This window comes from Taudactylus pleione, unplaced genomic scaffold, assembly GCF_031769625.1.
Source record: "Taudactylus pleione unplaced genomic scaffold, aTauple2 ptg001820l, whole genome shotgun sequence".
NCBI lineage: Eukaryota > Metazoa > Chordata > Amphibia > Anura > Myobatrachidae > Taudactylus > Taudactylus pleione.
Window position 1 is genome coordinate 391,985 of NW_028286217.1, and position 25,689 is coordinate 417,673.

Below are 25,689 nucleotides of genomic sequence, written 5' to 3' on the forward strand. Positions count from 1 at the left end.
CCATGCCTAATCGGTCAAGGGTTCATCCTACAGTACATCAAAATAATGGGGTAAATTTACTAACCATCGGTTTTGGTTCTAATCATAAACTGACGGCAATGGCCGTTATGTTGCTGTAAAAAACCTGACGATTTATCATCAGACAGGGTTCAGCTTCTATTGGAAGCCGACATCGATGTCAGACCTATTTTGCAGCTCTAAATTCTGCCTTTTTTGATCTGTAGGTCAAAGTTAAAAACTACGGCAAAGCCCCTTACACAAAAGCACTGCGCAGATCACTATGATCTATGATATGTGCTCTTTGAAAGGTTTTTTTTTTAATATAAAGTGTGAGGTTCCCCTCCCAAATCCATAACCAGCCCCAGACCGCTCAGCATGGGCTGGTATGGGAAGATAGGTGGAAAAACAGCATGGGGCTTCCCCCTATTTTCCTCAGCCAGCATCGGGATACAACAGCCGGAGAGATAATCCCATTGCAGGAAGACACACAGCTCTTTCAAAGCTTTTCAACCTAATGAAGCCTGCACAGATCATAGCGATCTGGGCAGCAATTCTCACAATCTCGTCTGCCACAGGCAGGTCTATTGTTTGTCTGGTTTTCCATCATCGTACGGTCAGGTTTTGGTCGGTTTTATAACCTACCATTAGTAAATCTGCGGGTTCTATAGTGGCCTATTTAAATACATTGATACCGTAGTTGATACAGTGTTCTAAAGTTGGGTTTTTGCTTGATTTGCCATCGGTTTTGTCTTTAGTATATGGTTGGTTTGCAAAATCAATAGCACAACAACCCAAAAAAAAACAAAACCAACTTTACCCCATTGACTTTATTGAGACATTAAACTGTATATTTCACACTAGTGACATCACTGGGAGATTGTGTTGGCTATCCTATACTGATTACATCACTGGGAGATTGTGTTAGCTATCCTATGCTGATGTCATCACAGGGAGATTGCCCTGATCATCCCATGCTAGTGACATCACTAGGAGATTACTCTGGTCATCCTGTACTAGTGACATCACAGGGGATTGGGCTGGTCATCCTGTACTAGTGACATCACAGGGGATTGGGCTGGTCATCCTGTACTAGTGACATCACAGGGGATTGGGCTGGTCATCCTGTACTAGTGACATCACTGGGGATTGGGCTGGTCATCCTGTACTAGTGACATCACTGGGGATTGGGCTGGTCATCCTGTATTAGTGACATCACTGGGAGTTTGAGTTAGTGATCATATAATTCTAATGATGAAGGGATTGCCATATTTTTACCATGCAGTTGTCAGAGAGTGATGGTCCTGGTCCAGGAGCTCCATGACAAGTTGTTGTAGACATCTCTGCAGCGTACATTGAATGTTCTCACATCCTTCACACTGTAAGTTTGCTCCTCCTGGATCCTCATTACCTGCACAATGAAGATCTCACACCATAAGTCACACACAATTGATTCCCCCCTTCCCACCATATCCAGTCCTGGTCAGTGGTAAGAAGGTGTAAGAGCAGTGCTGCTGTTCCTGGAAAGGAGAGATACTGTTGGCCATCACCAAGGGCTGAAAGTGAGAAGTAGCGACACTGGGGAATAGGAGAAATGTGTTTGTAGCTCCATTTGTTACCAGGTGCCATAGACGACAGATGGATGGAGCAGTGTGAGCAGTAGAGGAGCAGTGAGGGGTGATGGAGCAGTGTGAGCAGTAGGAGAGCAGTGAGGTTTGATGGAACAGTGGGCCTGATTCAGACCCGCTCGCAAGCGCTGAGCGCTCACAAGCGGGTCGATGGTGGCCCAGTGCGCATGCATACGACGGAGCCGGCTCCGTCGTGCGCGTGCGCGAGACCCGGATAGCAATGGCCAAGCCGTCGCTCCGAGTTCTCGTACCAAAGGGTTGTGTACTGTTGATGTTGAGTGATAGCACACCCCCTTTGGTGGGCGGGCCGGGGGCGTGGCTGCCCAGACGGAGGCGTTCCCATAGGAACGCCTACCGTCTGGGGCCGGTCCCGCTGACATCACAAGTGATGTCAGTGGGAGTGCTTTTGGCTCTGTTTGAGCCGAAAGCACTCTTGGGCTTGCGGCAATGAGACCCTACCACAAGGGTCTCGTCGCAAGCCCGATGGTCGCGATGGTCTTGACCATCGCGACCATCTTCCTGGACGCTCGCTACAGCTGTGGGTGGTTACCGCTCTAAAAAAACAGAGGGGCGGCCATGAGGTGTGATGGGGCAGTGTGAGCAGTAGAGGAGCAGTGAGGTGTGATAGAGCAGTGTGAGCAGTAGAGGAGCAGTGAGGTGTGATGGAGCAGTAGAGGAGCAGTGAGGTGTGATGGAGCAGTGTGAGCAGTAGGGGAGCAGTGAGGTGTGATGGAGCAGTGTGAGCAGTAGGAGAGCAGTGAGGTGTGAAGGGGCAGTGGGCCTGATTCAGAGCCGCTCATAAGCGGCCGCTTGTTCACTCCAAGCGATGTTCGCACATCTGCGCATGCGCCAACCAGTCAGTGCGGTCAGAAATCGAGCGCTTGCAAAATAGCGAGTGCCTGCTAATTTGAGTGACAGGATGAGGCGTTTGTGGGTGGTAACAGGGGAAGGTGCTTAAAAACGGGGAGTGGAGATCCGAACGCAGGCGAGCCAAACGGTGAGAACGGGCGTTTTAAGGGTGTGCATAATTAACAAAGCAGCGTCATCGGCCACGTCACTTTGTTGTTTCTTAGCCTGAACTGTTCACATGATTGTGGTAGGAAAATCCTACCACAAGCACTGCGAGCAGTTCAGACGCCTTTCGATGTACTCGATTAATCTAATAAATAGCGGAGATGACGTAGGATGCGAGTGGCCAGGGGGCGTCTTTACAAAATAGCGAGCGCATGTTTCGTTTGCTCGCTCAGACATAGAGGCGTCAACAGACCGCAAAGAGCGAGCGCTCAATTTAAATGGCTGGCCCCTTTTTCTGAACGAGCGAGCGCAAATAGCGTCCGGCTCTGAATCAGGCCCAGTGTGAGCAGTAGGGGAGCAGTGAGGTGTGATGGAGCAGTGTGAGCAATAAAGGAGCAGTGACGTGTGATGGAGCAGTGTGAGCAGTAGGGGAGCAGTGAGGTGTGATGGAGCAGTGTAAGCAGTGTGAGCAGTGAGGTGTGATGGAGTAGTGTGAGCAGTGATGTGTGATGGAGCAGTGTAAGCAGTAGGGGAGCAGTGAGGTGTGATGGGGCAGTGTGAGCAGTAGGGGAGCAGTGATGTGTGATGGAGCAGTAGAGGACAAGTGAGGTGTGATGGAGCAGTAGAGGACAAGTGAGGTGTGATGGAGCAGTGTGAGCAGTAGATGAGCAGTGAGGTGTGATGGAGCAGTAGAGGACAAGTGAGGTGTGATGGAGCAGTGTGAGCAGTAGAGGAGCAGTGAGGTGTGATGGAGCAGTAGAGGACAAGTGAGGTGTGATGGAGCAGTGTGAGCAGTAGGAGATCAGTGAGGTGTGATGGGGCAGTGTGAGCAGTAGGAGATCAGTGAGGTGTAATGGGGCAGTGCGAGCAGTAGGGGAGCAGTGAGGTGTGATGGAGCAGTGTGAGCAGTAGGGGAGCAGTGAGGTGTGATGGAGCAGTGTGAGCAGTAGGGGAGCAGTGAGGTGTGATGGGGCAGTGTGAGCAGTAGGGGAGCAGTGAGGTGTGATGGGGCAGTGTGAGCAGTAAGGGAGCAGTGAGGTGTGATGGAGCAGTATAGTAGCAGTGATGTGTGATGGAGCAGTGAGCAGTAGAGGAGAAGTGAGGTGTGATGGAGCAGTGTGAGCAGTAGGAGATCACTGAGGTGTGATGGAGCAGTGTGAGCAGTAGGAGATCAGTGAGGTGTGATGGGGCAGTGTGAGCAGTAGAGGAGCAGTGAGGTGTGATGGAGCAGTGTGAGCAGTAGGAGATCAGTGAGGTGTGATGGAGCAGTGTGAGCAGTAGAGGAGCAGTGAGGTGTGATGGAGCAGTGTGAGCAGTAGAGGAGCAGTGAGGTGTGATGGGGCAGTGTGAGCAGTAGGGGAGCAGTGAGGTGTGATGGAGCAGTGTGAGCAGTAGGGGAGCAGTGAGGTGTGATGGAGCAGTGTGAGCAGTAGGAGATCAGTGAGGTGTGATGGGGCAGTGTGAGCAGTAGGAGATCAGTGAGGTGTAATGGGGCAGTGTGAGCAGTAGAGGAGCAGTGATGAGTGATGGAGCAGTGAGGCAGTTGTGGAGCAGTGAGGTGTGATGGAGCAGTGTGAGCAGTAGGGGAGCAGTGAGGTGTGACGGAGCAGTGTGAGCAGTAGTGGAGCAGTGAGGTGTGATGGAGCAGTGTGAGCAGTAAAGGAGCAGTGAGGTGTGATGGAGCAGTGTGAGCAGTAGGAGATCAGTGAGGTGTGATGGAGCAGTGTGAGCAGTAGGAGATCAGTGAGGTGTGATGGAGCAGTGTGAGCAGTAGAGGAGCAGTGAGGTGTGATGGAGCAGTGTGAGCAGTAGGAGATCAGTGAGGTGTGATGGAGCAGTGTGAGCAGTAGTGGAGCAGTGAGGTGTGATGGAGCAGTGTGAGCAGTAGTGGAGCAGTGAGGTGTGATGGAGCAGTGTGAGCAGTAAAGGAGCAGTGAGGTGTGATGGAGCAGTGTGAGCAGTAGGAGATCAGTGAGGTGTGATGGAGCAGTGTGAGCAGTAGTGGAGCAGTGATGAGTAATGGAGCAGTGTGAGCAGTTGGGGAGCAGTGAGGTGTGATGGAGCAGTGTGAGCAATAGGGGAGCAGTGAGGTGTGATGGGGCAGTGTCAGCAGTAGGAGATCAGTGAGGTGTAATGGGGCAGTGTGAGCAGTAGAGGAGCAGTGATGAGTAATGGAGCAGTGTGAGCAGTTGGGGAGCAGTGAGGTGTGATGGAGCAGTGTGAGCAATAGGGGAGCAGTGAGGTGTGATGGAGCAGTGTGAGCAGTAGTGGAGCAGTGAGGTGTAATGGGGCAGTGTGAGCAGTAGAGGAGCAGTGATGAGTGATGGAGCAGTGTGAGCAATAGGGGAGCAGTGAGGTAAGATGGAGCAGTGTGAGCAATAGGGGAGCAGTGAGGTGTGATGGAGCAGTGTGAGCAGTAGTGGAGCAGTGAGGTGTAATGGGGCAGTGTGAGCAGTAGAGGAGCAGTGATGAGTGATGGAGCAGTGTGAGCAGTAGGGGAGCAGTGAGGTGTGATGGAGCAGTGTGAGCAATAGGGGAGCAGTGAGGTGTGAATGGGCAGTGTGAGCAGTAGGGGAGTAGTGAGGTGTGATGGAGCAGTGTGAGCAGTAAAGGAGCAGTGAGGTGTGATGGAGCAGTGTGAGCAGTAGAGGAGCAGTGATGAGTGATGGAGCAGTGTGAGCAGTAGGGGAGCAGTGAGGTGTGATGGAGCAGTGTGAGCAGTAGGGGAGCAGTGAGGTGTGATGGAGCAGTGTGAGCAGTAGAGGAGCAGTGAGGTGTGATGGAGCAGTGTGAGCAATAGGGGAGCAGTGATGAGTGATGGAGCAGTGTGAGCAGTAGGGGAGCAGTGAGGTAAGATGGAGCAGTGTGAGCAGTAGAGAGTAGTGAGGTGTGATGGAGCAGTGTGAGCAGTAGAGGAGCAGTGAGGTGTGATGGAGCAGTGTGAGCAGTAAAGGAGCAGTGATGAGTGATGGAGCAGTGTGAGCAGTAGGGAGCAGTGAGGTGTGATGGAGCAGTGTGAGCAGTAGAGGAGCAGTGAGGTGTGATGGAGCAGTGTGAGCAGTAGGGGAGCAGTGAGGTGTGATGGAGCAGTGTGAGCAGTAGAGGAGCAGTGAGGTGTGATGGAGCAGTGTGAGCAGTAGAGGAGCAGTGAGGTGTGATGGAGCAGTGTGAGCAGTAAAGGAACAGTGATGAGTGATGGAGCAGTGTGAGCAGTAGGGGAGCAGTGAGGTGTGATGGAGCAGTGTGAGCAGTAGGGGAGCAGTGAGGTGTGATGGAGCAGTGTGAGCAGTAGGGGAGCAGTGAGGTGTGATGGAGCCGTGTGAGCAGTAGGGGAGCAGTGAGATGTGATGGAGCAGTGTGAGCAATAGTGGAGCAGTGAGGTAAGATGGAGCAGTGTGAGCAGTAGAGGAGCAGTGATGAGTGATGGAGCAGTGTGAGCAGTAGGGGAGCAGTGAGGTGTGATGGAGCAGTGTGAGCAGTAGGGGAGCAGTGAGGTGTGATGGAGCAGTGTGAGCAGTAGAGGAGCAGTGAGGTGTGATGGAGCAGTGTGAGCAATAGGGGAGCAGTGATGAGTGATGGAGCAGTGTGAGCAGTAGGGGAGCAGTGAGGTAAGATGGAGCAGTGTGAGCAGTAGAGAGTAGTGAGGTGTGATGGAGCAGTGTGAGCAGTAGAGGAGCAGTGAGGTGTGATGGAGCAGTGTGAGCAGTAGAGGAGCAGTGAGGTGTGATGGAGCAGTGTGAGCAGTAAAGGAGCAGTGATGAGTGATGGAGCAGTGTGAGCAGTAGGGGAGCAGTGATGAGTGATGGAGCAGTGTGAGCAGTAGGGGAGCAGTGAGGTGTGATGGAGCAGTGTGAGCAGTAGAGGAGCAGTGAGGTGTGATGGAGCAGTGTGAGCAGTAGGGGAGCAGTGAGGTGTGATGGAGCAGTGTGAGCAGTAGAGGAGCAGTGAGGTGTGATGGAGCAGTGTGAGCAGTAGAGGAGCAGTGAGGTGTGATGGAGCAGTGTGAGCAGTAGGGGAGCAGTGAGATGAGGACATGAGAGCAATGGAGGGGGTGGCAGTAGAGGACATGAGAGCAATGGAGGGGGTCGCAGTAAAAGACATGAGAGCTATGGAGGAGGTGGCAGTTGAAGACATGATAATGAATGCAGCGGAGTCCCTGATGGATGAGAGACACATGCCCACATTACCCACTGTGCCAGCAGTTCCCACTGCATTGGGCATGCCCCCAGCATGACAAGAATGGAGGCACGACACACTTTCACCCCCTCAAAATGTCATGCATCAAGGGGCATGGTTGTGTTGGCAGAAAGCCTTGCTCCTTCCACAAGCACCTTTAGAACGTGCAGATGACGGTAAGAGGGGTGACAGGGTGAGGACAGCGCACTAGGCGTCACCAAACCCAATGACACCACTGTACTATTTACATCACTTCATCATTTAAAATATCATCAATTTTGGTAACATTTATGAAAAATATATTCGCCAGTCAGGTGGTTACGTCTTTATAACCTATGTCTGCCAGACAGAGCAGGGTTTAGACCAGCATCAACATCACCAGCTGCAGCAAGTTGGCAGGGATGCCAGTGCAGGTAGCACATAACATGCTGTACCTTACCTAGTACTGTACCAACTAGTAAATCTTACTGACTGCTTTGGGGCTCAATTTTATGACACATCTCTCAGATGTAGCAGTACACACCTATCACATGTATGACATGCCCCTCAGATGTAGCAGTACATGCCTATCACATGTATAACATGCCCTTCAGATGTAGCCATACACACCCACTTTACCGTGTGCTAATAGGTGTTTTAACAATCTACCTGAAAAGCTTTTTTTTAACCATCGGAGTAAGGGGGTCATTCAGACTGCGCATGCGCACGATGGAGGGAGCTCCGTCGTGCGCATGCGCGAGACCCGGATAGCGACGGGCTCTCCGTCGCTCTGGGTCTCGCACCAAAGGGGGCATGCTGTCGATGTTGATTGACAGCATGCCCCCTTTGGTGGGTGTGCCGGGGGCGTGACTGCCAGACGGAGGCGGTCCCATGGGAACGCCTACCGTCTGAGTCCGGCCCCACTGACTTCAGTAATGAGGTCAGTGGGAGTGATTTTGGCTCTGATAGAGCCAAGATCACTCCTGGGCTTGCGGAAGCGAGACCCTACCGCAGGGTCTCGTCGCAAGTCCGATGGTCGCGATGGTCTTGACCATCGCGACCATCATCATGGACGCTCGCATAAGCTGTGGGTGGTAACCCACAGCTATGCGAACGTCCATAAGGCCGCTCCATTTTCATGTAGGATGGCCCTGATTCAGAGCAAGCACTCTGGTCAGAGCGTTCAGCTCTGAATCAGGCCCTAAGTGCCTAACCCTAACCCTCCAGTAAGTGCCTAATCCTAAATCTAACCTAAAAAAATATATCTATTGTATTGACCGTTTTTGTATTGACCTTTTGACCCTGTCGTCCATATGTACCTGTCCACCTTCTTACATGTCGACCTTTAGTGTGTCGACCTTTTGTCCCAGTAGACCTATTGACTGCCTAACATCTGGTGTCCATCTATAGTGCAGAACCCGATCAGCTTGGGGTTGGTTTACATTAAGCAGAGGGACCCCACGCTGTGTCTTCCTGCTACAGTGTAAGCCCCTCGGCTGGTTCAGCCCGGTGCTGGTTACCGGAAAAATGGAGGGACCCCACACCAGTTTTTCATCCAATTTTCCAGTACCAGACTGGGCTCAGAGGTCCGGAGCTGGTTATGCTTTTAGAGGGTACCCAACACAATATTTTTGTTTAAATGAACCCTTAGCAAACCCTGCACAGATCATACTGATTTATGCCGACTGCCAGTGGATTCATGCATCAATTTGTCAGCAGAGTCTTTTGTAAATGGCGCCAATCGACTGATCTCGTACATGACAGAAATCGCCATCGTATCAAAATAAACCGTAAAATCTGTAAAAATGTTCCGGCGATCTCCAGAGATTTCATCAAACATGATTCTTGGTAAATGTACCCCTGTGTGTAAGACTGTGCTGGAGGAGCTGGCCTATAGTGGAAATTGGCAAAATGATGTTTATCTTATGCTGGTGGAGTAAGGAGTCTATGTGCTGATGCATCCCGCATCCACCGAATCCCGCATCCCGCCAATGATCACATGCATACCGGCATTTAGTAATGCCTTATGCATGAAGATATAATCAGCTCGCCCGATAATAGCTCTCCTTTGCTATGTGGGGACTTCTCAGTTTATGACCTGGCAGTCCCTTTGCGCATACACGGTAGCCGTACTGCACGAGTGGTGGGGTGGACCCTGGGAAGGATCCTATTGGATATCTCTCCGGGAAAACTCAGATAAGAAGCCCATAGACTTCTATCAGGCAGCACCATCTATAGCGAGAATGTGCTGCTTGGTGCATATGATAATTGCGGTCAGACCTCTGAAAACGGTGTTTTTCAGCATAGTGCATCCCGCCCTGTAACATGTAAAACCTGCTGAAAGTATCGTGCAGGAGGAAGTTGGTGAATAAACCTCGTGTGATAATTGTGCTGGAGGAAGTTGGTGAATAAGCCTCGTGTGATAATTGTGCTGGAGGAAGTTGGTGAATAAGCCTCGTGTGATAATTGTGCTGGAGGAAGTTGGTGAATTAACCTCGTGTGATAATTGTGCTGGAGGAAGTTGGTGAATTAACCACGTGTGATAATTGTGCTGGAGGAAGTTGGTGAATTAACCTCGTGTGATAATTGTGCTGGAGGAAGTTGGTGAATAAACCTCATGTGCTAATTGTGCCGGAGGAAGTCGGTGAATAAACCTCGTGTGTTAATTGTGCTGGAGGAAGTTGGTGAATAAACCTCGTGTGATAATTGTGCTGGAGGAAGTTGGTGAATTAACCTCGTGTGATAATTGTGCTGGAGGAAGTTGGTGAATAAACCTCGTGTGCTAATTGAGCTGGAGGAAGTTGGTGAATAAACCTCGTGTGCTAATTGTGCCGGAGGAAGTTGGTGAATAAACCTCGTGTGCTAATTGTGCCAGAGGAAGTTGGTGAATAAACCTCGTGTGATAATTGAGCTGGAGGAAGTTGGTGAATAAACCTCGTGTGCTAATTGTGCTGGAGGAAGTTGGTGAATAAACCTCATGTGCTAATTGTGCAGGAGGAAGTTGGTGAATAAACCTCGTGTGCTAATTGTGCAGGAGGAAGTTGGTGAATAAACCTCGTGTGCTGATTGTGCCGGAGGAAGTTGGTGAATAAACCTCGTGTGCTAATTGTGCTGGAGGAAGTTGGTGAATAAACCTCGTGTGATAATTGTGCCGGAGGAAGTTGGTGAATAAACCTCGTGTGCTGATTGTGCTGGAGGAAGTTGGTGAATAAACCTCGTGTGATAATTGTGCTGGAGGAAGTTGGTGAATAAACCTCGTGTGATAATTGTGCTGGAGGAAGTTGGTGAATAAACCTCGTGTGATAATTGTGCCGGAGGAAGTTGGTGAATAAACCTCGTGTGCTAATTGTGCTGGAGGAAGTTGGTGAATAAACCTCGTGTGCTAATTGTGCCGGAGGAAGTTGGTGAATAAACCTCGTGTGCTAATTGAGCTGGAGGAAGTTGGTGAATAAACCTCGTGTGCTAATTGTGCTGGAGGAAGTTGGTGAATAAACCTCATGTGCTAATTGTGCAGGAGGAAGTTGGTGAATAAACCTCGTGTGCTAATTGTGCAGGAGGAAGTTGGTGAATAAACCTCGTGTGCTGATTGTGCCGGAGGAAGTTGGTGAATAAACCTTGTGTGCTAATTGTGCTGGAGGAAGTTGGTGAATAAACCTCGTGTGATAATTGTGCCGGAGGAAGTTGGTGAATAAACCTCGTGTGCTGATTGTGCTGGAGGAAGTTGGTGAATAAACCTTGTGTGATAATTGTGCTGGAGGAAGTTGGTGAATAAACCTCGTGTGATAATTGTGCCGGAGGAAGTTGGTGAATAAACCTCGTGTGCTAATTGTGCTGGAGGAAGTTGGTGAATAAACCTCATGTGATAATTGTGCTGGAGGAAGTTGGTGAATAAACCTCTTGTGATAATTGTGCTGGAGGAAGGAGTGTGCACAAAGTTTATTAATTTGGAACAAAAGATGGTCTGACGGCTGTCTTTCTATGTCACTGCCCCATGTGCCCACTTACATGTTTGTAACCTTGTGCTAAGCACTCCATTATTCCAGTATACCCCAAATAGTAACTGTACAGGGAGGGTCCACAAGTATCAATGCCCAGCTCCTGCATGAAAATAGTAACAGGGAAAAGGGAAAGGGGATATTGTCGCACTGACAAAAATTGAAATCTGCTACAACATGGTTATATAACTACTATTCCTGTAATATAGTGTCCAATGCCTATGAACAAAGGTGCATTTAAAGGTAGTGGTCCTGCTCACTAGAGGTGAGTTGAGTAAGAAATGCAAATTAGAGAAGAAAAACTCTGTGATGTGAGAAAATATGAATAAGTTAAAACATAACTTTTAATGTAAATCCTCCAAATAAAAATAATTGGACCAACAAATATATATATATATTATATCCACTTTATTACTGTGCAGATATAATCAAAATCTAAGTCAGCACATATAGTCTATAATGGAGAAATATATACCATCATATGTAGTAAACACATTTGCCTATATATAATATACAGTTACTAAGTGATGGAATGTGGATGAGAGCCGTAGATGCACATATATTCGTATGGGAAGAGAACGCATGTGACACTCATATTCAGTGCACATACTAAATGAAGATAGATCATCTACCACATCATATAACATATAAATAATGTATGGGAAAAGCATACAAATACCGACTTGATGCTGGGGTGTCCCGTGCTGCGCAGTCACAGGCACCCGTCCTGCCGATGCGCGTTTCGCCAAAGGCTTGTTCACGGAGGAACAGCTGTGGAGGCAGGTCTCCCTAGTTCTGGGTTATGTACGGAAGTGGCTAGGCGATCGGCCAATGGCTATCCTTACGGCAGAGGTAAGCCCAGTAGCGGACGTGATGTCCGAGATGACAGGTCTGTTAACCAATAATTGTCCTATGGACGTAAGAGCCAAACACAGGGGAGGTGTGTGACAAATCCTCCTATCACCGTACCTCACAGGGTCGGAGGCGCGTCAGGCCTCATGCAGACGTATTGCTGGGGATACCATGTTACTAATGCACAGCTCTGTTCATTTTACAATAGAATGAACTTATATTAATCCCGTATGGTTAGGGGGTAGAAGTTTAACTCATATAATCACTATGACTTCTCCTGGTGATAATAATGTAATATAATAAAATAAGGAATGAAGAATAAATAAAAAAAATGTAAAAAAAATAAAAAATAATGATCATTTTTCAGAACACATAAAGCTGGTTTATTGATAAAAAGTGATTTCACAGATGATCTTATATAATATTGACGAAAATAATGTTGAGGAAGGTATCACTAGTCCGTGATTAAGTACAAAAAGAAAGACATGACAGCCGGCCAATGGATATCCTTACAACAAAGATAAAGACTGTTAGCGTCCATAGAGGTCCGGAATAACAGGTCAGGGAGACCCTAGATGCCCTTATAATGCTGGAGTCAATCAGACAGGATATGTATAAAGTTTCCCCCTGTCACCGTGCCGCGCAGGATAGGAAGCTGGTCCACGTCCTGCAGTCGTGCTGAAATGGATATCATATTCTTATTCTAAATAAACTAAAATGGTCACATAAAGCTAGGGAAAGAGTATTAGACCCTAGCTATCACTGTGACTAAGCCTGATGCTGGTGTTATAATAACTGGGAAATTAAATAATGGCCCACATTCAGAGGTGGTCGCAAGAAGCCATCGCTCTCTCGGAATGAGGGCGATCGCTTGATTTTTTAATTGCCGCCTTCTGGTCGATTGCTAGGCTGTGGGTTACCACCCGCAGCTTAGTGACCGACCAGGGTGATGGTCGCGATGGTCAAGACCATCGCGACCATCGGGGCTTGCGACGAGACCCTAAGGTTGGGTCTCAGCAAGTGCAAGCCCCAGGGAGCTTCCTGCTCTGATCAAGCAGGAAACTCCCCACTGACATCACTGATGATGTCAGTGCGGCCGCCCACAAACGGTAGGCGTTCCTTAAGGAACGCCTCCATTTTGGAAACCACCCCCCCCAGCCCGCCTACAAAACGGGACGAGCTGTGGATCAACATCAACAGCCGCCCCTTTTGTAGAGAGCTCTGGTGCGAGAGAGTTTCTGTCTCGCTCCGGGGCTTGCGCACGCGATGCGCAGCCACTGCGCATGCGCAGGGCTAACCATCGACCCAGTTGCGAGCGCATCGGCGCTTGCGACCGGGTCTGAATGAGACCCAATATCTCTACTAACTACTAATTAATTATAAATGAAGAAAATAATCTACGCTTACCTTATATAAAGTAAGTATGACTGTGCACTGGTGTCATAAATTTAATAGGAATGTTTTAACACCCAAATAAACAAAACAAATGTCATTAGTGAAGCGCTGCTTACCAGCAGGTCAATATATGATTGGTGTAATACAGGTAAGAAGCTGTGTACTGTATACAGGAACCCATTCTGAGTAATCTCAAAGTGAGTCCTGCATAGAATAACTAAAAAGGAGAAAAATGTGAAAACAAATGTAAAACAAGAAACAAAAGAGTATAAATTGTTAGTGATAATGTTGTCAGAAAATGGGTAAATAATAACCTGAAGGGACGGATGCATAGACACTGAAGTAAGATAACAGTAAAAAAGTGGATATAGGACAGAAGTCAAAAGTGACCAAAATAAATATCATTGAGACAAAAATGTGAAAATTATAAGTTACTAAACTGCTCAAAAAAATACAGGGAACACTTAAACAACACAATGTAACTCCAAGTCATTCACACTTCTGTGAAATCAAACTGTCCACATAGGAAGCAACATTGATTTACAATCAATGTCACATGCTGTTGTGAAAATGGAATAGACAACAGGTGGAAATTATAGGCAATTAGCAAGACACCCCCAATAAAGGAGTGGTTCTGCAGGTGGTGACCACAGACCACTTCTCAGTTCCTATGCTTTCTGGCTGATGTTTTGGTCACTTTTGAATGCTGGCGGTACTTTCACTCTAGTGGTAGCATGAGACGGAGTCTACAACCCACACAAGTGGCTCAGGTAGTGCAACTCATCCAGGATGGCACATCAATGGGAGCCGTGGCAAGAAGGTTTGCTGTGTCTGTCAGTGTAGTGTCCAGAGCATGGAGGCGCTACCAAGAGACAGGCCAGTACATCAGGAGACGTGGAGGAGGCCGTAGGAGGGCAACAACCCAGCAGCAGGACCGCTACCTCCGCCTTTGTGCAAGGAGGAACAGGAGGAGCACTGCCAGAGCCCTGCAAAATGACCTCCAGCAGGCCACAAATGTGCATGTGTCTGCTCAAACAGTCAGAAACAGACTCCATGAGGGTCGTATGAGGGCCCGACATGCACAGGTGGGGGTTGTGCTTACAGCCCAACACCGTGCAGGACGTTTGGCATTTGCCAGAGAACACCAAGATTGGCAAATTCGCCACTGGCGCCCTGTGCTCTTCACAGATGAAAGCAGGTTCACACTGAGCACATGTGACAGACGTGACAGAGTCTGGAGACGTCAAGGAGAATGTTCTGCTGCCTGCAACATCCTCCAGCATGACCGGTTTGGCAGTGGGTCAGTAATGGTGTGGGGTGGCCCTGGGTTCCTCCTAATGCAAGACAATGCTAGACCTCATGTGGCTCGAGTGTGTGAGCAGTTCCTGCAAGACGAAGGCATTGATGCTATGGACTGACCCGCCCGTTCCCCAGACCTGAATCCAATTGAGCACATCTGGGACGTCATGTCTCGCTCCATCCACCAATACCACGTTGCACCACAGACTGTCCAGGAGTTGGCAGATGCTTTAGTCCAGGTCTGGGAGGAGATCCCTCTGAAGTCCATCCGCCACCTCATCAAGAGCATGCCCAGGCGTTGTAGGGAGGTCATACAGGCACGTGGAGGCCACACACACTACTGAGCCTCAGTTTGACTTGTTTTAAGGACATTACATCAAAGTTGGAGCAGCCTGTAGTGTGTTTTTCCACTTTAATTTTGAGTGTGGCTCCAAAACCAGACCTCCATGGGTTAATAAATTTGATTTCCAATGATAATTTTTGTGTGATGTTGTTGTCAGCACATTCAACTATGTAAGAACAAAGTATTTAATAAGAATATTTCATTCATTCAGATCTAAGATGTGTTATTTAAGTCTTCCATTTATTTTTTTGAGCAGTATATATATGTATATACACTATTAATGTGAATATGAAGTGTACAATTTCAATATACATGAAGTGAGGTGTGAGATAAAAAAATATATGTAAGATGAAAAATAAATGAAAAGGTAGTGTAGTGTGTAATAAGTGTCTACAGTGTATAAAATAAATAAATAAATCCTGGTGTATAAAGAATAAATGTAGAATGTGTAATAAGGGGGTCATTCAGACCCACTCGCGAGCGGCAGTATGCTCGCAAGTGGGTCGATGGTCCCCACTGCGCATGCGCACGACGGAGGGAGCTCCGTCGTGCGCATGCGCGAGACCCGGCGAGCGAAGGACTTTCCATCACTCCGGGTCTCGCACCAAAGGGGGCGTGCTGTCTATGTTGATTGACAGCACACCCCCTTTGGTGGGCGTTCCGGGGGCGTGCCTGCCAGACGGAGGCGTTCCTATGGGAACGCCTACCATCTGAAGCCGGCCCCACTGACATCACTAGTGATGTCAGTGGGAGTGATTTTGGCTCTGATAGAGCCAAAATCACTCCTGGCCTTGCGGTTGAGAAACCCGACCACAGGGTTTCACTCGCAAGTCCGATGGTCGCGATGGTCAAGACCATTGCGACCATCTTGTTGGACGCTCGTATATGCTGTGGGTGGTGACCCACAGCTATACCAGCGTCCAGGAGGACGCTCCATTTTAATGGAGGTGGGCCCTGATTCAGAGCGAGCGCTCTGGTCAGAGCGTCCAGCTCTGAATCAGGGCCTAAGTGTCTACAGTGTATAAAATAAATAAATACATTGTGGTGTATAAGGAATAATTGTAGAATGTGTAATAAGTGTATACAGTATATAAAATAAATAAATACATCGTGGTGTATAAGGAATAATTGTAGAATGTGTAATATGTGTCTACAGTGTATAAAATAAATAAATACATCGTGGTGTATAAAGAATAAATGTAGAATGTGTAATAAGTGTATACAGTATATAAAATAAATAAATACATCGTGGTGTATAAGGAATAAATGTAGAATGTGTAATAAGTGTCTACAGTGTATAAAATAAATAAATACATCGTGGTGTATAAGGAATAAATGTAGAATGTGTAATAAGTGTATACAGTGTATAAAATAAATAAATACATCGTGGTGTATAAAGAATAAATGTAGAATGTGTAATAAGTGTCTACAGTGTATAAAATAAATAAATACATTGTGGTGTATAAGGAATAAATGTAGAATGTGTAATAAGTGTATACAGTGTATAAAATAAATAAATACATTGTGGTGTATAAGGAATAAATGTAGAATGTGTAATAAGTGTATACAGTGTATAAAATAAATAAATACATTGTGGTGTATAAGGAATAAATGTAGAATGTGTAATAAGTGTCTACAGTGTATAAAATAAATAAATACATCGTGGTGTATAAGGAATAAATGTAGAATGTGTAATAAGTGTATACAGTGTATAAAATAAATAAATACATTGTGGTGTATAAAGAATAAATGTAGAATGTGTAATAAGTGTATACAGTGTATAAAATAAATAAATACATTGTGGTGTATAAGGAATAAATGTAGAATGTGTAATAAGTGTCTACAGTGTATAAAATAAATAAATACATCGTGGTGTATAAGGAATAAATGTAGAATGTGTAATAAGTGTATACAGTGTATAAAATAAATAAATACATTGTGGTGTATAAGGAATAAATGTAGAATGTGTAATAAGTGTATACAGTGTATAAAATAAATAAATACATTGTGGTGTTTAAGGAATAAATGTAGAATGTGTAATAAGTGTATACAGTGTATAAAATAAATAAATACATTGTGGTGTATAAGGAATAAATGTAGAATGTGTAATAAGTGTATAAAATAAATAAATACATTGTGGTGTTTAAGGAATAAATGTAGAATGTGTAATAAGTGTATACAGTGTATAAAATAAATAAATACATTGTGGTGTATAAGGAATAAATGTAGAATGTGTAATAAGTGTATACAGTGTATAAAATAAATAAATACATTGTGGTGTATAAAGAATAAATGTAGAATGTGTAATAAGTGTCTACAGTATATAAAATAAATAAATACATTGTGGTGTATAAGGAATAAATGTAAAATGTGTAATAAGTGTCTACAGTGTATAAAATAAATAAATAAATCATGGTGTATAAGGAATAAATGTAGAATGTGTAAAAGATATGATAGCAAGGTGCAGTTAAAAAAAACGACACAAAACCTAAATGTGCCACAAAAAGTGTATGTAAATCGCAAAGACAAAAGGAAAAATGGCTTAATAACATAAGAGTCAGCCAATCCCCTGGAGGATAAAAGGTAAAGATCCCAGGGACAAATTGCTAGAACTGTGTATAGATGTGGTAAAGTAGGTCAATTACAGGAGAAAGATTCACACAAAAGGACTGTAGCTGTTGTACTCATCCCATCTGTAATAGCCAGATGAAATATGGTATGTTCACATTAAACTACACTAATTAATCTATACACAAAACTGCTCTGGGATGTTTGATTGGTTAGATATATCACTACACCCAAACCATATACCCTGGGTGCCCTCAAATCACACCAGCCCAGTGTACAGACTACAGGTAATTTTTTTATGAATTTGGAAACTCCTAGATATTGTAGAAATAATATATTTTAGTCAAAACCAGATAGAATATGGTGAGGCATTTGATCCCAGCTTATCAGATGGCTGTTTGATACCCCTGCTGTTTTAGGTGCCAGCCGAGCATCTTCAAGTACTCTATATGCAGACACAGACAAAAGCTTTATGTTTATCAATCCCTTCTCCAGGTAATTGCCTTTCCTGCTCACAGAATACCCTCAGGGATGTACATACTAATGAAACTACACAAACCTTCCTCTCAGTCTTCCTGATGAAACCCCTAAGGAACCTAACTTGCAACACACACACCATGATATATCCATATAGCCATGATCTAAACATATATAGTCCTCAGAAGCATACAACAAGCTATACATATTATATAAACTCACGTTAGTGTTGTTACGATAGTTCACCCAGATTTGGAAGAGTAAGGGAAAGAAGGACGTAGAATGTTGCCAGGAGGAAGGATACGCCCATGATATCTGCTCATTAGTGACAGACACGTTCTCTGGGGCCCCGGGGACCACTATAAAACAGAAACCATAAGAATAACATAAGGTAAAATGGATATCAGAGTATCAGTACTGTATGTAGAGATAGAGGGTTCATCGTATTGTGGGAGGTGCATAGTGTAGATCTGGTAAGTAATGCATCCTTTATTATGTGTATATTATACTGTATATAGCTGGTTAGTATATAGGATTTCCACTCACCAATGTCTCTTATAAACAAAGAGTTGGTTCCATTCCTAAACTCTTTTCCTACCATCACCTCCACAGACACATGAATAGGGAGCGCATGCTCCTCGGAGGGACACAGATTCCACATGGGGAGGCTGAAGTTTAGGAAAAGTCCCCTCTCCTCGAGGAAACTGAATGAGGTCCAGTCATGGTCCATCCCGGAGCTGCAGGAGAAAGCGGCATCATAATATTCTCCGATTGCTCTATTTGTACATTAGTTAGAGAGGTAGACCAGACACAAAGATTAGGAGCAAGTGTCCCCCTATTTACTTCTGTCACACAAAAGGGACAACAGCGGATGACACACAATACATTGAGGGCACCCTACAGTAATGACCACCTACCTGTGAGCTTTGGCCCTCATTAGACATGGACAGGCGAGTTCCTCAGTGACAGAACAGCGGAGTGTGGGGCTCGTGTACGAGTCCAGCATGCAAGTCACGTTCAGAGGGCGTTCTGTGAGAGGAAAGTGTTTGTCATGTCACTGTGAAGAGATGGGCCTCATCCTCACCAATAATACAGACACTTAGAATTGGGGACTAAATTTACTTATAAGCGGTGGTTTTGAGACTTGCCCATGTAATGAGGCCAAACCGCCATAAAACCGCAGAGAAAACCACACATTATAGAATAGAATCTCGATACATCATCAATGTTTTAGGTCATGGAAAGAATAGGAGAGAAGCGATACCCAGGATAAATCAGGCAGCAGTGTTTAAAACCGCGGGAAACAAGTCCAAAAAATGACTGAAACAGCCGGTGACTGAGATGACTGATAGGAACAGCGTACACTGGGCTATGGGGGGCTATGGGGGGTTATGGGGGGCTATGGGGGGTTATGTTGTCCTCACCAGACATGGCCGAGCTCTAACAGAAATACACAAACATAAGAAAGTATAAAGCAGTAACAAAATTAAAGCACAAGAACTCATAATCACACTCTCACAAACACACTACACTCACACAAATCACACTACACTCTCACAACAGTCACACAAATCACACGACAGTCACACAAATCACACGACACTCACACAAATCACACGACAGTCACACAAATCACACGACAGTCACACAAATCACACGACACTCACACAAATCACAATACACTCACAATCACACTACACTCACACAATCACACTACACTCACACAAATCATACAACACTCTCACAAACACACTACACTCACACAATCACACGACAATCACACTACACTCACACAATCACACTACACTCATACAAATCATACAACACTCTCACAAACACACTACACTCACACAATCACACGACAATCACACTACACTCACACAATCACACTACACTCACACAATCACACTACACTCATACAAATCATACAACACTCTCACAACAGTCACACAAATCACACGACACTCACACAAATCACACTACACTCACACAAATCACACTACTCACACAAATCACACGACAGTCACACAAATCACACGACAGTCACACAAATCACACGACAGTCACACAAATCACAATACACTCACAATCACACTACACTCACACAATCACACTACACTCACACAAATCATACAACACTCTCACAAACACACTACACTCACACAATCACACGACAATCACACTACACTCACACAATCACACTACACTCATACAAATCATACAACACTCTCACAAACACACTACACTCACACAATCACACGACACTCACACAATCACACTACACTCACACAATCACACGACACTCACACAATCACACTACACTCACACAATCACACTACACTCATACAAATCATACAACACTCACACAATCACACTACACTCATACAATCACACGACAATCACACAAATCACACTACACTCACACAATCACACGACACTTATACAAATCACACTACACTCACAATCACACTACATTCACACAATCACATGACACTCACACAATCACACTACACTCACACAATCACACCACACTCACACAATCACACTACACTCACAATCACACTACACTCACACAATCACACTACACTCATACAAATCATACAACACTCATACAAATCATACAACACTCTCACAAACACACTACACTCACACAATCACACGACACTCACACAAATCACACAACACTCACACAATCACACAAAACTCATACAGATCATACAACACTCACACAATCACACTACACTCTCACAAATCACACTACACTCACACAAATCACACGACACTCACACAATCACACAAATCACACAACACTCACACAATCACACAAAACTCATACAGATCATACAACACTCACACAATCACACTACACTCTCACAAATCACACTACACTCACACAAATCACACGACACTTATACAAATCACACTACACTCACAATCACACTACACTCACACAATCACACTACACTCACAATCACACTACACTCACACAATCACACCACACTCACACAATCACACGACACTCACACAATCACACGACACTCACACAATCACACTACACTCACACAATCACATGACACTCACACAAATCATACGACACTCACACAAATCATATGACACTCACACAAATCATACAACACTCGCACAAATCATACAATCTGGTTTTTCTGAACGGCCTCCTGGCTGCTCGCATAGCTGTGGGTGACCACCCACAGCTATAGCGAGCGGGCATGATGATTGTCGCGATGGTCAAGACACCCCTTGGCCGGATCAGGCACAGGAGGCGCTGCAGGGGAAGGAGGTGTGACACAGCGGGGGAATAGAGAGTGAGGTGGGGGGAGAGACACGCAGCAGTGAGGAAGTCGTTGTGGATACCTCAGCTGCATGGGAAAGTATCACTTTTCCGAAAGCTGACTCTGCAAAAAGAGAAGATTTTCAGAAGTGATTATTTTGTTAGGGAGGCACGATGAATGAGGCATGATGAATGAGGCACGATGAATGAGGCATGGCACAATGAATGAGGCACGATGAATGAGGCACGGTGAATGAGGCATGGCGCGATGAATGAGGCATGATGAATGAGGCACAATGAATGAGGCACAATGAATGAGGCACGGCACGATGAATGAGGCACAATGAATGAGGCACGGTGAATGAGGCATGATGAATGCCTCCAAAACATCTTTTAAACTCAGTGTGTTTAAAACATAAATGATCACTAGTGATAATGATGTCATGATGAATAGGCCCCTCAGTGTTTATCCAATATTCCTCAAGAAAGGGGGGGGGCAATGGTGTAGTATGTTCTAATCCAAATATTGATAGTCCCAAGTATAATTAATATTCTTGGCTATGTTCCTCCCCTTATAGTCGTTCAGGACTCAAGTATAACAAGTATAACAAGTATAACAAAAGTATAATAAGTATAACAAGTATAACAAGTATAACAAGTAGCAGGAGCAGATCAGGCAGAATACTAAGGGCTGGAGGAGTATCTGATTGTGCAGCTCCTGCTACTTGCTGCGGTTACCTTGTACTTCTGAACAACTTGTCCTGTGTACCCACCCGGCTATGTCTGACCAGGGTGTAGCGAGGGTGGCTCCAATGTAGCATCTGCTCCTACGCTGTGTGAGTGAGGGGAGGCTGAGTGAGGGGGGAGAGCTATGTGTGTGAGCGGAGGCTGAGTGACGAGGGAGCGCTATGTGTGTGAGCGGAGGCTGAGTGACGAGGGAGCGCTGTGTGAGTGAGGGGAGGCTGAGTGAGGGGGGAGCGCTGTGTGTGAGGGGAGGTTGAGTGAGGGGGGAGCACGGTGTGTGAGAAGGGGGAAGATCTGAGAGGGGGAGCGCTGTGTGTGAGGGGAGTCTGAGTGAGGGGGGAGCGCTGTGTGTGTGAGGGGAGGCTGAGTGAGGGGGGAGAGCTGTGTGTGTGATGGGGAGGCTGAATGAGGGGGAAGCGCTGTGTGTGTGAGGGGAGGCTGAGTGAGGGGGAGTGCTGTGTGTGTGAGGGGAGGCTGAGTGAGGGGGAGAGCTGTGTGTAAGGGGAGGCTGAGGGAGGGGGAGAGCTGTGTGTGACAGGAGGCTGAGTGAGGGGGAGCACTGTGTGTGTGAAGGGAGGCTGAGTGAGGGGGGAGTGCTGTGTGTGTGAGGGGAGGCTGAGTGAGGGGGAGAGCTGTGTGTGACAGGAGGCTGAGTGAGGGGGGAGAGCTGTGTGTGTGAGGGGAGTTTGAATGAGGGGGGAGCGCTGTGTGTGTGAGGGGAGGCTGAGTGAGGGGGAGAGCTGTGTGTGTGAGGGGAGGCTGAGTGAGGGGGGAGAGCTGTGTGTGTGAGGGGAGGCTGAGTGAGGGGGGAGAGCTGTGTGTGAGGGGAGGCTGAGTGAGGGGGGAGCACTGTGTGTGTGAGGGGAGGCTGAGTGACAGGGGAGAGCTGTGTGTGAGGGGAGACTGAGTGATGGGGGAGAGCTGTGTGTGTGAGGGGAGGAAGAGTGAGGGGGAGAGCTGTGTGTGTGATGGGGAGGATGAGTGAGGGGGAGAGCTGTGTGTGAGGGGAGGCTGAGTGAGGGGGGGAGTGCTGAGTGTGTGAGGGGAGGCTGCATGAGGGGGGAGCGCTATGTGTGTGAGGGGAGGCTGAGTGAGGGGGAGAGCTGTGTGTGACGGGAGGATGAGTGAGGGGGGAGAGCTGTGTGTGTGAGGGGAGTTTGAATGAGGGCGGAGCACTGTGTGTGAGGTGAGGCTGAGTGAGGGGGGAGCGCTGTGTGTGTGAGGGGAGGCTGAGTGAGGGGGGAGATCTGTGTGTGTGAGAGGAGGCTGTGTGAGGGGGGAGCGCTGTGTGAGTGAGGGGGGACCGCTGTGTGTGTAAGGGGAGGCTGAGTGAGGGGGGAGCACTGTGTGTGTGAGGGGAGGCTGAGTGAGGGGGGAGTGCTGTATGTGTGAGGGGAGGCTGAGTGAGGGGGGAGCGCTATGTGTGTGGGGGGAGCGCTGAGTGTATAAGGGGAGGCTGAGCTGAGTGAGGGGGAGCACTGTGTGTGTGAGGGGAGGCTGAGTGAGGGGGGAGTGCTGTATGTGTGAGAAGAGGCTGAGTGAGGGGGAGCACTGTGTGTGTGAGGGGAGGCCAAGTGTGGGGGGAGAGCTGTGTGTGAGGGGAGGCTGAGTGAGGGGGGAGAGTTCTATGTGAGGGGAGGCTGAGTGAGGGGAGAGAGCTGTGTAAAGGGAGGTGAGCTGTGTAAAGGGGAGTGCTGTGGCGGGGTCTGAATGAGGGGGGGATCATTGTGTGTGTGTGAGGGGAGGCTGAGTGAGGGGGGAGTGCTGTGTGTGTGAGGGGAGGCTGAGTGAGGGGGGAGAGCTGTGTGTGAGGGGAGGCTGAGTGAGCGGAGAGAGCTGTGTAAAGGGAGGTGAGCTGTGTAAAGGGGAGTGCTGTGGCGGGGTCTGAATGAGGGGGGGATCATTGTGTGTGTGTGAGGGGAGGCTGAGTGAGGGGGGAGTGCTGTGTGTGTGAGGGGAGGCTGAGTGAGGGGGGAGAGCTGTGTGTGAGGGGAGGCTGAGTGAGGCGGGAGAGCTGTGGGGACTAATAATAATAATAATATGAGAAAGTAGTGATTTGGAATATATCTAGCCCTCCGTGTCCCAGTTTGATACTGCCCCTATTATTAAGTTTTATTTCCATTTAATTTGCCCCTACAAGCTGGACACACCCCCTACCTGGCACACTTGGGGGGTGGGGGCGCATTAGCATACACATGCTCCAGGTGCCATAGCTACACGCTACTCCCCTGTGTCTGACTGCCGCCTTGTATGTCTACTCTGGCCATAGGACTCCAGAACGAGGAGGTCAGAAGAGAAGGGAGGAACCACCAGGATATTCCAGAGATACCTGTATACGGATGTCTGCACACTTCTCACTGTGAGTTTGGGTACCCCCATCATCTGGGTTATTATGATATTGTGCATATGGGTGAATATTATATCATTTATATCAGCTATTGAACAAGAAACGGTGACTGAAAGATTTATGGGTGGCTGTTACTCTGTTAATATGTGAGTACGGTATGAACATCCACATTTCTGTGATTTAAGGGCAGGAACATAGCCAAGAATATTAATTATACTTGGGACTACCAGAATTTGGATTAGAATGTACTACACCAGAGGTTCCCAATCGCCGTGCCTCAAGGCTCCCCAACAGTTCAGGTTTTAGAGATATCCTTGGTTGAGCACAGGTGGTTACATCAAATAGAATGAGGTACTAATAAAGTCACCTGTGCTCAACCATGGATATCTCTAAAACCTGAACTGTTGGAGAGCCTTGAGGACCATGATTGGGAACTTCTGTATTACACCATTGTTTTCCCCCCTTTCTTGAGGATTATTGGATGAAGACTATATCATCCCAGGATAAAGACTATACTGTCCCAGGATAAAGACTATACCATCCCAGGATAAAGACTATACCCTCCCAGGATAAAGACTATACCATCCCAGGATAAAGACTATACTATCCCAGGATAAAGACTATACACATCCCAGCATAAAGACTATACCATCCCAGGATAAAGACTATACTATCCCAGGATAAAGACTATACACATCCCAGCATAAAGACTATACCATCCCAGGATAAAGACTATACCATCCCAGGATAAAGACTATACCGTCCCAGGATAAAGACTATACCGTCCAAGGATAAAGACTATACCCATCCCAGGATAAAGCCTATACCATCCCAGGATAAAGACTATACCCATCCCAGGATAAAGACTATACCCATCCCTGGATAAAGACTATACCCATCCCAGGATAAAGACTATACCATCCCAGGATAAAGACTATACCATCCCAGGATAAAGTCTATACCATCCCAGGATAAAGACTATACCATCCCAGGATACAGATTATACCATCCCAGGATAAAGACTATACCCATCCCAGGATAAAGACTATACCCATCCCAGGATAAAGACTATACCATCCCAGGATAAAGACTATACCATCCCAGGATAAAGTCTATACCATCCCAGGATAAAGACTATACCATCCCAGGATACAGATTATACCATCCCAGGATAAAGACTATACCCATCCCAGGATAAAGACTATACCATCCCAGGATAAAGACTATACCATCCCAGGATAAAGACTATACCATCCCAGGATAAAGACTATACCCATCCCAGGATAAAGACTATACCCATCCCAGGATAAAGACTATACCATCCCAGGATAAAGACTATACCATCCCAGGATAAAGACTATGCCATCCCAGGATAAAGACTATATCATCCCAGGATAAAGACTATACCCATCCCAGGATAAAGACTATACCCATCCCAGGATAAAGACTATACTGTCCCAGGATAAAGACTATACCTTCCCAGGATAAAGTCTATACCCATCCCAGGATAAAGACTATACCATCCCAGGATAAAGACTACACTATCCCAGGATAAAGACTATCCCATCCCAGGATAAAGACTATCC

At 46.8% G+C, this 25,689-nt stretch overlaps 1 protein-coding gene across 1 annotated transcript in view; it reads right to left on the minus strand.

Annotated features, from left to right (window-relative positions):
• LOC148436326 (interleukin-12 subunit beta-like) overlaps positions 1-25,689 on the minus strand; it is a 110,561-nt gene that overhangs the window by 9,336 nt on the left and 75,536 nt on the right. The window contains exons 3-6 of the mRNA XM_088465045.1: positions 18,641-18,752; positions 18,270-18,460; positions 17,946-18,082; positions 1,276-1,408 (exon numbers count right to left, since the gene is read on the minus strand). Of these exons, the coding sequence (XP_088321171.1) occupies positions 1,286-1,408; positions 17,946-18,082; positions 18,270-18,460; positions 18,641-18,752 (563 nt within the window). The 3' untranslated portion in view covers positions 1,276-1,285. The remainder of the gene's footprint in view (positions 1-1,275; positions 1,409-17,945; positions 18,083-18,269; positions 18,461-18,640; positions 18,753-25,689) is intronic.